At 46.3% G+C, this 12,427-nt stretch overlaps 1 protein-coding gene across 1 annotated transcript in view; it reads left to right on the top strand.

The window, feature by feature from the left end:
* The window catches only part of DOCK2 (dedicator of cytokinesis 2), a 371,024-nt gene that overhangs the window by 321,430 nt on the left and 37,167 nt on the right, over window positions 1–12,427 (top strand). Inside the window, exons 34-35 of the mRNA XM_072947252.1 lie at window positions 5,184–5,269; window positions 11,332–11,488. Of these exons, the coding sequence (XP_072803353.1) occupies window positions 5,184–5,269; window positions 11,332–11,488 (243 nt within the window). The remainder of the gene's footprint in view (window positions 1–5,183; window positions 5,270–11,331; window positions 11,489–12,427) is intronic.

Below are 12,427 nucleotides of genomic sequence, written 5' to 3'. Positions count from 1 at the left end.
AAGTTCCATGGAGGCTGCCTCGGTGGTGCCCTCACATCTTGATCTCCTGTGCTCTCAGCCCCCCTTCTTATGTCACATGGTGGTACCCCTTCCTCCCTCAGCACTCCCTGCCTCTCATTCTATACCACATCCTGCCGCCAAACAATATTCCTTTAAACAGGTTCCTAAGTACCTTCTAACTGCCCTCTAAAAGACAGCAGATTCCAAACTGCCTTTCCTTAAAATCCTTACAGATCTTACCCATCCTTTGCTCATTGGTTCTTTAATCCTCACTTAGTAAGTCCACATCCTGTAGCCTGCATTCCAGGTCCTCCTTGCCCTGGCCTTTAGTCAACCTTTCCAGTCTTTTTCTCCAGCTCTTTCCCCTGCCTCACCTACTCTGCAGGCATCCCCGCAGCTCACCTGAATTGCTTTGCCCTGGTGAGCATCTTCTTCATGCGTCTCCTCCTCTTCTCCTGCTCTGCCACGTTCATGGTCCTGGCTGCCAGCACCATCTACACTCCTATTGATCCTGCAAAGCCCACCTCAGTGCTCATCCTTCAAGAGATCTCTGCCCTCTGTCGTTCTGTCTGTCTCACATATGGTTATTATTCACTACCTTGCACTATACTTATGTCTGTGATTTTTTCTGCATCTTTCTCATCTAATAGAAATGATGATGATGGTGGTGACAGTGACCATTAACCTGACATCTACTACGTGTCAGGTACTGTAAGTACTTTCCATACGTTAGTTCATGTCACCTTTTCTCTTACAACCCTATGAGGTGGACAACATTCTGGCCCCAATTTTTAAGGTGAAAACACTGAGGCTTAGAGGAATGAAGCCACTTACCCAGAGTCACACATCAAGAAAGAGGCAGAGCAGAGGCTGCAACACACAGGTCACTAGACTCCAACACACAGGTCACTAGACTCCCAAGCCCAGGCTGTGCCCACTCTGTGGTCCAGCCACTCGAACTGGTGGAGTTAGTGCTGGCTCAGCATTTCAGTGCTGGCTCATTTCATTCATTCAATGAAAGAATGAATGGCAGTGCGTTCTCAAAATATGCTCCATAGAGCATTGATTCCACCAGATGCTCTAGGGAAGAGGGTTTTGAGGTTAAATACCTTAGAAAGCATGACTGTCTGCTCATAGGTCTTCTCCATCACAAGAGTGTGAGCTCTTTGAGGCCAGAGTGGTTTTCTCAGGCCTGAGCTCCAGCACCTGTCAAGTGCCTGGCTTTAATACAACATGAACCATGTCGATGTTCTCAGTATGCAGGGGTGCATTTAGACCCCCATCCCACCCCATTTCAGAGGAAGAGCCTTGGTACAGAGAGGAACATCCCTGTGAATGTTTGTATAGTGTAGGGTAATGGAGGTGGCTGACCACTGCCTGAGTAGCCCCTGGGGGCTGGGTAGACCAGCTGTCTTGCTGGTCAATTCTTTGTAGGGGGAGGGGCTGTGGGCTTTCTAGCTGATGTTGGTGGGGAAGGAGTGGAGGTGCTGGATATAGAGACTGAGCAGAGTGGTTACCTATGTTGCAGATTGTAGAACAGGATTATGTGCTAATCAGCATGAGGGCCTGGGCCCTCGGCAGGCAGGAGGTCCAGAGAGAATCCCTCTCTGAGAAGGAAGAGACAATAGCATTTGACAACAGCACCTAAAACAGTGCCTGGAACACAGCAGAACTCCATAGTTGCTTGTTGAATGAATTCATGGATGGAGATAATCAGTTTGGCAGATTCCACTGAGACCGAATCTTGGCGTGGAGTGAATTGGCAATTCAAATGTCTTAGAACGTAATGTGGAAAAGAGCAAATCAATTCGATAAATATGTACTGAGCATCTACTGTCTCCTGGACACTGTGCTTTGGAATCAAATAGACATGCTGCTTATAAGCTGAGTACATTTGGATACGTTATCTAACTTTCCTCAGCCTCAGTTTTTCATCCATTAAATGTGTATCATAATACCATTATAGGTTCCCAAACCCAAGCTCCATGGGGGATGAAATGGAGCAGGAAGAGATGAGATAACTCAAAGAAAATCAGGAACCTGCACTGACTCCCATCGGCATCCTTCCTCACATGACACTGTCTTCTCCAGCTTCCTCCCAAGTCAGCCTCCACCCACCCCGGGACACCAGGCATTTAGTTACCAAAGGAGGCCCCAGGCTGACCTACTGCTGCTAGTTTCATCCTGTCTCTCTGCCATCCTGGCCTGTCACACCATCTCTGCCCCTCCCATGTCACAGTCAGCAAATTACCTCTGAAAAAGACCTCTTGCTCCCTAAATTTCACACTTTGGTGGGGTTGGGCTCCTATCAAAAAAATGTCCTTAGGCAGTCGAGATGATGAAAATAGCCAACAGGTTCTAAAGTCAGTGGAAGCAATGCAGGGGAGGCATGATGCAAATGTGGGGCCCACGTGAGGTCATTCTGCTGCAAGAGGGGGGCCCAGTGGGAGGTCTGGGCAACTCGAGCTCACTCCCCTTTTCCTAACTGGGCATCTGCTGTGTCTAACTGCTGCAAAAGTAACCTTGACCTTAACCTTAACCAATATCCACATCGCGGGGACAGGGTGAGGAGTCAGTGATGTGATGAAATGGAATTAATGTGGAGGAGCTAGACCTATGCCCTAAGTTCTGCATAGTGACAGTGCTGGAGGTAGAGCCTGTCATGCTGACATGGCTTAGTGTGTGTGTGGGACCCTGGGGCCTGTCCTAGGTCAAGTCCATCCATCCTTTGAAACCCAAGACAAAGATCCCACTTTGCCTCAGTTTCCTCATTTATAAAATGGGAAGGATGATAACTATCTCCATTGACTGTTGTAAAGGTTAAATGAGATTACGGTGGTAATGATGAGAACAGTGCCAACAATGTCATGGTGGCAATTGCTAATATCCAGCACTTAACGATGCGCTAAGCCCCAGGCCAGGCCTTTCACTCATACTTTCCCATTAACTTCCCCCAGCATTGCTGTAAAGTAGATGCTATTTTAAATCTCCATTTAATAGACAAGAAAACCGAGCCTCAGAAAGGCTTAATAACTTGCCCAGGGTCACATGATGGGGAAAGCAGTCAAAGCAAGGACTCTATAAGTCTGGCTGATGCCAAAGCCTGCAGTCATAGCCAACTCCTGAGCACGGCACCCACCCAGCAGCCCCATGAAGGGCCAGAGCCTGCCCTGGGATGTGCTTGACTGAGACCTCCCCTCTCCAACCCGCCCCGAAGGGCTCAGGCGTGGCTGGTGTCATCAGCACTGCACATTCCTGGCACCCTGTAATTACCCTCCCCGTGGGCTCCTTTGTGACCCTGAGGCAAGTGCTTATTTACCCCATCCACCTCTCGGCTCCAAAGGAAAGTTCATCTCACGAGGAGGAATCGTGCCAGCATTTATCATTGAACAACTCAGACATGAGAAAAAAAAGCTGTCCCCTCCCCCCACCAGAGCTGCTTTCCAGTAACATTCGCCACTAATAACAATCACATTAGCAGTAATCATAAGACGACCAGCGAGCCCAGTGCACACTTGGGCCTGTGCACCCCCTCCATTGCTTTGTAAGTCATGTCTCCTCCAGCCCTTCCAGCTACCCCGGGCAGTAGGTACCACTATTATGCCTGTTGTTTTGATCAGGATCAACAAACTGTGGCCCCCAGGCCAAATCTGTCCTGCCACCTGTTCTTGTAAATAAAGTTTTATTGGAACAGAGTTGTGCCGATTTGTGTATGTGTTGGCTACGGCTGCATTTGTCCTACAACAGCGGAGCTGACCCACAAAGCCTAAAATATTTACTGTCTGGCCTTCTATGCAAAATGTTTGCTAAGCTCTGATATAAACTATGAAACAGAGGATTGGAAAGACCTACCAACTTTCCCAAGGTGGTGGAAGGGATGGAGGAGACATTTAAAGCCGGTGCTTATTTACCCCAACCACAGCCTAACATCAGAGCCCACTCTTGTAGTCCTTTGGCTGTATTTCCTCCTGCCTTAGGCTAGGCAAGTAGACATGTCTTACCATGCTAGCCCTCAGTCCTGCACTTTGGATGATACTTGACTTGGACAAATTGCATCCTGTAAGGGCATGATTCATGTGTAGACTGGCAGCCCAGACCCTCGCCAGATTGGTTCCCAACTAGGTCTCCCTTCTTAGTCCCACCCTTTCTTGACTAAGCTATGAGCTCAACTAGGTGAACTACTTCTTGACATTGAACATTGGAAGGCAAGATACTCTCTGGCTTCAATATTAACAAGATTTGGTGAAGCTGGATGTGTATACTTACTTTCAGGTCACTTAGCTAGTCTGATCCTTGACCATTACCATTGTCACCAGTCTTGACTCTGAGGCATCAGCTCATGTAAATAGGACAGCTTCAGGTATGGCTGGATTCAGGAGCTCAAAAATGGCATCAGCTTTCAGTCTCTCTCCATCTCCTCCTGTCTGCTTTCCTCCATATTGGCAGGCTCTTTCATTGTGGTCATATCTAGCAGCCTTGGACTTATAATCTTCTAATTAAGCAGAAAGACTTCTTTTTGCCAAGAGTGCCCACAGAACCTCACATGTGAGTCTCACTGGCTTGGTTTGGGCCTCTATTAATTGTAGGGTCTAGATAATGAAAGATACTGATCAGGAGCTTGGCCTGTGTCATGTACCCACACCTGAAGCTAGGGAGGTGTGGTCAGCTCACTGAGTCCCACAGACTGAGATTTGGGCTGATGTGGTTACCAAAGTATAAAGAAAGGAATATTAGGCAGGCAGAAATAATAGCTGCTCATGACATGCCATTTCCTGAAGAGCAGTACTCGGTCCCACCCCTCGATGCCTTTCATATGTCTTACTTACCATGTGCTTAGAATGCCCTTTCTCTTTCCATTCTCCTGAAATATTTCAACATAAACTTGAGAACAAGCTCAAATGACATGGGCTATGAGTCTTCCCTGCAGACTTTCTCTCTTTCCCTCTGCCTCCTGTGTCCATCGCTCTGCTCCAGCCCTTATCATCTGTTGTCTTCTCCGCTCTCCGGGAGCTCCTAAAAGGCCGGTATAGCATCCTGTTGTGTTTTGCACTCCCAGTTCCCAGCACTAAACCTGGGAGATGATAAATGCTCCCTAAAGCTTTGATTAAAATTATGAATTGACCAATTTCAACATTCCGCCTTCTAATAACATTACTGCTGATTTTTATCCCCTACTTCTCCAGTTTGAAAACGAAATCATCCTCAAGCTGGACCACGAGGTGGAAGGGGGCCGAGGGGACGAACAGTACATGCAGCTGCTGGAGTCAATGTAAGTTCAGTGCCCAGCGCGGGGGGGAGGGGAGGAGCCAGGAAGGCGGGCCTGAGGCTGGAGGGCTCAGGACTCCAGGGAACTCTCGTGGCTCTGTCTTCCCCTGGAGATCAATCTGGAGGCTCACAGATATTGGAAATACTCCATTTTTGGAAGAAACCTCACATCTCTCTCTGCAGTGGCTGTTTCTTTGATATTGATGGAATGGGCCAGATAAAAAGGAACTTCGCTGTTTTGGGAAGAGGGGAATAATCCACCCAAATGTTCACTTTTGTTCTCTCTCAGCTGTGGAATAATTCTTGCTGTCTTCTCCTCTTTTCTTTGTGAATCTTTGGCAGATACTGATCACAACCAACATTTACGGAGCACATGTAATGCAGGGAAACCACGCGAAATGCTCTCCATGTATTGCCTCGTTTAGTTGTTTCTGTTTGATCCCATTTCACAGAGGTGGCCCCTAAAGGTCGGGGAAGTGTCTTGTCTGAGGACACTAGGCCAAGCTAGTCAAGTGGTCAAGCTGGGACCCCAGCCTGGCTCTGCTGGACTCCAGTGCACAGGCCTGGTGAGGCAGTGGACCATGGACAGCACCCAAGAGCGCTGGACGTGGAGTTAGGACACTGTTTTGTTTTAACAGGTTATTGAGATATAATTCACATACCATACAGTTCACCTAAAGAGTACAATTCAGTGGCTTTTAGTATCTTCACAGAGCTGGGCAACCATCACCACAACGAATTTTAGAACATTTTTGTTACCTCCCAAGAGGAAGCCTGTATCCCTTAGCTGTCCTCCCCTCTCCTACTTTGAGGTTTCTGTGGATGTGTCTGTCCTGGGCATTTCCTGTAAATAGAATCATCCAGCACATGGTCCTTTGTGACTGGCGTCTTTCACGAGTCACGTAGCATGTTCTCAAGCTTCATCCATGCTGTAGCATGTGTCCATATTTCATTTCTTTTTTAGCTGACTAATATTTCACTGATTGGGTATACCCCATTTTGTTTATTAGTTCATCAGATGGATATTTAGACCGTCTCCACTTTTGGCTGTTAGGAGTGATGCTGCTATGAGCTTCCATGTCTGAGTTTTTGTATGGACATATGTTTACCGTCCTCTTGGGTGTATACCTAAGAGTAGGATTGCTGGGTCATATGGCAACTCTGAGTTTAACCTTTTGAGGAACCATCAGACTGTTTTCCAAAGCAACTGTACCACTTAACCTTCCTACCAGTAATGTACAAGAGTTGCAATTTCTCCTTATCCTTCTCAACACTTGTTAATATCTATTTTACTGATTATAACCATCGTAGTGGGTATGAAATATCTCATTGTCATTTCAATTTGCATTTCCTACATGGTTAATGATATTGAACATCTTTTCATGTCCATATTGGCCATTTGTATATCTTTGGAGAAAGACATTGGATTTTCATCCTGGTTCCACCACTTAGCAGCTGCACAATGTTAAGCCAATCATGCAACACCATTGGCCTCAGTGTCCCCATCTGTAAAATGGGGATAGTAAGCCGCCTGTGGTTATACTGAAGCATGAATAACTATAAAGCATGTGCACACAGCCAGTAGAATCTCAATAAATGTTCTCTGATCCCTTGCCCCACTCCCAGTTTCCATCTCCGACACCACGAGAAGGGCGAGGACTTCTCCTGAGGTTCAGGAATGTGGCTCAGACATCCCAAATTCACTCCTAATCGTAGATTCTCTGATTTGTTTGATTCTGTAATATAAATCTGATCTTGGATTCTTTCCCCAATCCTCTGAATATTTTAACTTTAACAACAAAGGCAGACCGAGGGTCCTGTTCTAACCCTCACAGTGACCCTCTGTGCCCTGCCCAGCGGGCAGAGTTGAGCGCCGGGCAGCACCATCCCTGCTGGCCTCGCCCCCTCCTGTCCACTGTGCACAGCCCTCACTAGACACTTAGTGAGCAAACGCCACTCAGCCAGAGGAGAACCCACTGTCTGCTCCTACGGTGGGTATTGAGACTGATTATCCAGAGGGATGGCGGCATTTTGCCTGAGTTAATGTTTTTCTTAAAGCTCAAGAAAGGAACGTCTAAATATTGACCAGAAGCGAAACCAAGGAAGGTGCTGGCAATTTCCATTTTTATAAGCGGATGGGGCTCTGCGGCCAGTCTTCAGACGATCAGCAGGCTTTTCAAATCCTTCCTGAATGATTATTTATAAAAAGGAGTCCTTAGAGGTCGAGGAAATGAAAAACAGCTCATTATTTTTCTCCTGAAATAGAGGTGTGAATGGTTTTTGCAAAGCTAATCAAGCCGAACCCTAAGAGTCAGGACCCCATCAGAACATCCAGGGGCCAAGCCCCTGCTCCTTCCTTTTGACTTTTGGAGCCTCAGTTTCCTTATCTGCAAATTGGGGATAAAAATGCGGTCCAGCTCTTAAGAGTTTTTATTGAGCATAAACAGGAAAAGGCATGAAAAGTGCTCAGCACAGTTGGTGACACCTCGTAGGTAGTCTGGAAAGAGTAGCTACTATTATCATTGATCAGGTGGATTCTGATGTGGTTGTTTGAAGCCATGAGCCTACCTGTCATTTCTCTTCCAGACTAGATTAGTCAACCTCAGTTCCTCTAGCCCTTCGTCCCAGCCCCTCATTCAGGGTCTCCCTCTCTGGGCACAGTTCTGTGGGCATGTGGCTTGATAATTGGATGGTGCCTTTGTGAATAGAGCAGTCTTCCCATCCGGTGGCAGTTGAAGCCTTGCATCAAGGCACAAGGGTTAGGGCATGGAGTGGTGCTGAATTCCAGTAGTCATGTGCTCTTGTGCAGTGCACAACCTAACACAGCGTCCCACTCCTCCCTTATCCTTAGAGCTCTCCTTGGAGCCCACTTCCATTTGTCCATATCTGTCTTAAAAGTGAGGGCCCCACACTGAGTGGAGTAAAGAGACACTTTCTACCTTCCTGTATTCCATCTGCCCAGGAATGTCTCTAGAAGTGAAAGCCTGAAATGGACAGAGAATGTGTGTTCTGGGGCCTAGATCCAGCCCAGTGCCTTGAAGAGGACCTGTCATAAGAAGCTCACCATGCATAGTTTTTAAAGGAATAAATGAAAGTCCAGTTCCATCAGCACTGACAGAGGGTGTGGGCCTGGGCTCCCCCCTCTGAAGCCCTCTCATGCTGAATGCAGATCAATTTGGGGAGGTGGGAGCTCCCTCCAGCACCCCCAAGACAGGAGCATAGATGCGGAGTGGCGAGGGCTCTGCCACCCCTCCTTCCACCACATGAGGGATTGTGACACCACTTCGCGTCTCACAGCTCTTTTTCATTGTCACTTAACACTCCATTGTTGGACTCAAAGGAGGGGAAACCGCTTTGTGACCTTGGCAGGGCTGAGATGAGAACCCACCCCCACAGGCTTCGAGCCTAGTCTACAAATTGAGGGCGATAATGATGCCTACCTCAAGGAGACTATGCGAGTATTAAACAAGGTAATCAATAAAACCGGCTTAGCACATCTGGAACGCAGGAAGTGCTCAGTAAGTGGTAGTATCACATGTTATGGTTAGTATTTATTTTTATATCTGTTTCCACCGCTAGACTGTGGACTGGAGGTGAGTGAATCTCTGTTTCTGAGATCTCTGAATCCCTGGTTCCCAGAACAGCACATGTTGAGTGCATGGATCGATGGATGATGGTGGAAGGTGGATGGATGGGTGATTTCAAACCAATCTGCCCATCCGTCTTGCCAATCCTAGACCATGTGAGCAGCTTTCTTACCTCATGGCTAAAGAATAAAGAGACTAAGAAAGCCAAGACTTGGTGTTTCTAAGCCCTTGCTTCTCAGAGGACCAACAGCATAATATCACCTGCGAGCTTGTTAAAAATGCAGAATCTCAAGCCTTAGCCCAAACCTGCTGAATCACAATCAATGACTACAATCCCCCGGTGATTTCCATGCACAATGAAGTCTGCAAAGCAGTGGACAAAACCAGTGGTTCTTAATGTTGGCTGCACACTCGAACCACCTAGAAAACTTAAAAAATGAAATACTGCTGCCTGGCTCCCATCCCCAAAGATACAAAGAGTGGACATTGAGCTTTGGTTTGAAAAAAAAAAAGCTCCCCTTGTAATTCTAGCATGTGGCCAGGGCAGAGAAGGCAGAGAAGCACTGGTCTGGCCATGCTCAGACCCTGAGATGCCTTCTACCTGGGAGGCTGGGAGAAATCACACCCCAAACAGTGGGACAAAGTTTCCTTGCATTGTCATTAGGATGGAAAGCAGGGCTGGAAGTGACCATCCCAGAAGGAGTTAGGCACATCTGTGACTGAGCCAGACAAGCCTAAATCACAGGGCAATTTGCATCTCTCCTTGAGACCAGGGAACAGGTGCTTCTCCCACGGCAAAGATGGATTTGTCTGATCACAGCCACAGTTTGAGATGTCGCCTCCTTGCAGCCTGGTTTGGTTTCTGGGCAAAATGACCCTCCAGAGTCCTTGCCTTCCTCCCCTTCTCCCTCCTAGGAGCTCTTGGGACTTAAACTGCTACAGGAAGTGTAGGCAGAAGCAAACAGCCTGGGAAATGTTTGTTTGCTCCAGATGCCTGAGAACACATCACAGTGTTTCTCTGCAGGAAATATTGAACAGTGATTGTCTTGATTCCCAAGGTCACCACTCACTACTGCAGTCATCTTGGGAAGGATATTCAACCTCTCTAAACCTTGATTTCCTCATCTGTAAAATGAGAGGAGTAATTTTTATCTAGCAGAATTACTGTGATCATTTCCTGAGAAAGAGTGATCAGTACATTCTGGTGTAGAATAAGTGATTAATAAGAAGTAGTCATTCATCAAAAGTTTAATCCATCTGTCTGTCCCTACCTAGCCTGTGGGCTGCTTGAGGGTAGGCATGATTCTTCTCATATTTCTTTTTAACTTTTATATCTTTCTCCCTATCCCCACCCTGCACAATGCATAGTAATGGGTACTTAAGGAATGTCACCATTTAAAAAAATTTAGACTGTTAATGTTGCAGTACATGTTGTAAATTGTTCAAATCCTATTCGCACATTTAAGTTGAAAATGAACACTGTCTTCCTCTATTCCTCTTCCTAGACCTTTTGTCATAAGCAACATCTATTTATAGTTTTGTGTTTATCCTTCTGGACCATGTCTGTCACATTTATAAACACACAGACACACATAAAGTAGACATGCACTTCCACTCACGTATAGCATTTGGTGGTTGAGAGCAGATGCTGGAGCCAGACTGTTGGTATTTACCAACTGTATGACCTTGGACAAGTTAGTTGACCTCTCTGTGCATTCATTTCCCCATCTGCAAACACCCCATTTCATAAGACTGTGACGGGAGATTAAGTGAGTTAAAATTTATAAGACGTTTAGAATAATGCCTGGGATATGGTAGGTTTTATGTGAGTTGGTTAAATAAAACCCAAATATTGTTCTGAGACTCACTTTTCTCAACTATATATTTTACAGAGCTTTTCGTGTCAAAACATACTGGTCTCTCATACTTTTTAATGATTTTGTAGAATCACATTGTGTGAATATGCTTTAATTGGATATTTAAGATGATTCCAACTATTTAATTGTTAGACATAATTTGTAAGTATTATAAATACATCCTTGCATACTTCTGGAATTATTTCTGTAGAATAGATTCCCTAAGATAGAATTATTGGATCAAAGGATACGTACGTCAGCTTGACAGATACTGTGAAAATTGCTACCCAAAAAAGCTGTACTGATTTAGTCCCAACATAGGTATGTAAAAGTGACCGTGTCTCCACACCATTGCCCACACTAGGAATGTATTTTTATTTTTTTCTCATTTTGATGGTGAGGAAAAAAATGTAAATACATTCTGCACTGTATGGGCAAACAGGTGCATAGGTAAGTTATGAAATAAAGGCACAAAATGAGCTAATGAGCCAGGGGAGCTTGGATCACTGGTTTGTTTGGCTTGAACTCCACCCACCCCAGCCCTGCGCTGCCCCTGCTCCTGACCCCCAGCCCACTCTTCCTCCCCTGGCCGGGATCTCACTGCCCTCCCGTCTGTGCCACAGCCTGATGGAGTGTGCTGCAGAACACCCGAGCATCTCCAAGTCTGTGGAGAACTTTGTGAACCTGGTCAAAGGCCTCCTCGAGAAGCTGCTGGATTACCGGGGCGTGATGACGGACGAGAGCAAAGACAACCGCATGAGCTGCACCGTGAACCTGCTGGTATGTCAGGCTCTCCCCACTGCCCCCAGTCCGAGTCAGATCAGCGTCCTGGGTGGGGCAGGCCTGGCTTTGGGTTTCGCTGTTGCTTTTCATGGGGAAGCAGTGCTAAGGGCTTTCAAAATCAGACCGACGTGAGGTTGAATCCCTGCCCTGCCCTCTGCTAGCTCTGTCTTGAAGCCAGTCTAGTTTTACGTTTCCATGCCTCAGTTTCCTTCTGTGTGAAATGGAAATGAGCGTAGGCGGCTCTCCCCATCCAAGAGTTCGGCATTCGCTGATCCAACCAATTGCCGATGGAAAATAGTCAGGAAAAAAAAATCCACAAAGCCCCGAAAAGCAAAACTTGAATTTGCGGTGTGCTGGCCACTATTTATGTATCATTTACATTGTACTTAGGAGGATTTCCATAGTCCTATTTACAACGATGTACATAGTATTTACTCATTGTATTAGTAATTATAAGCAATCTAGAGATGATTTAAAGTATATGGATATGCTTAGGTCATATGCAAATACTACGCCATTTTACATAAGGGACTTGAGCATCCTCAGATCTTGGTATCTGTGGGGATCCTGGAACCAATGCCCTACAAATACCAAGGGATGGCAGTGTTTCCTTTAGCACTTAGCATATCACATAAAAGGAAGGTGGCAGTATAAAGAGCATGAGCTTTGGAGGCACACAGCCCTTGGGTTCTCATCCTCCCTCGGATAATTAATAGAATACACAGGTCGAGGAAGTTTTTGAAGGTTTAGTTGGCGTAACTGTTCCATGGGGAAGATAATGGTACCTATTTCATCGGTTGTGCAGTCCTGACCCACGGTTAAATGCTCACCGTGTGTTAGTTTTCTTCTCTTAGAGAAGGAAGGGGTACTGATGACTAGGATCTGTAGAAAAGTACTATGCGACAGGCTAAGCAGTGCAGCTAATTCCAGACCCAG

The sequence above is a fragment of the Vicugna pacos genome, chromosome 22 (assembly GCF_048564905.1).
Source record: "Vicugna pacos chromosome 22, VicPac4, whole genome shotgun sequence".
Classification (NCBI taxonomy): domain Eukaryota; kingdom Metazoa; phylum Chordata; class Mammalia; order Artiodactyla; family Camelidae; genus Vicugna; species Vicugna pacos.
The sequence above is the reverse complement of the archived record's forward strand: the minus strand, read 5'-3'. Positions and strand labels throughout refer to the sequence as shown.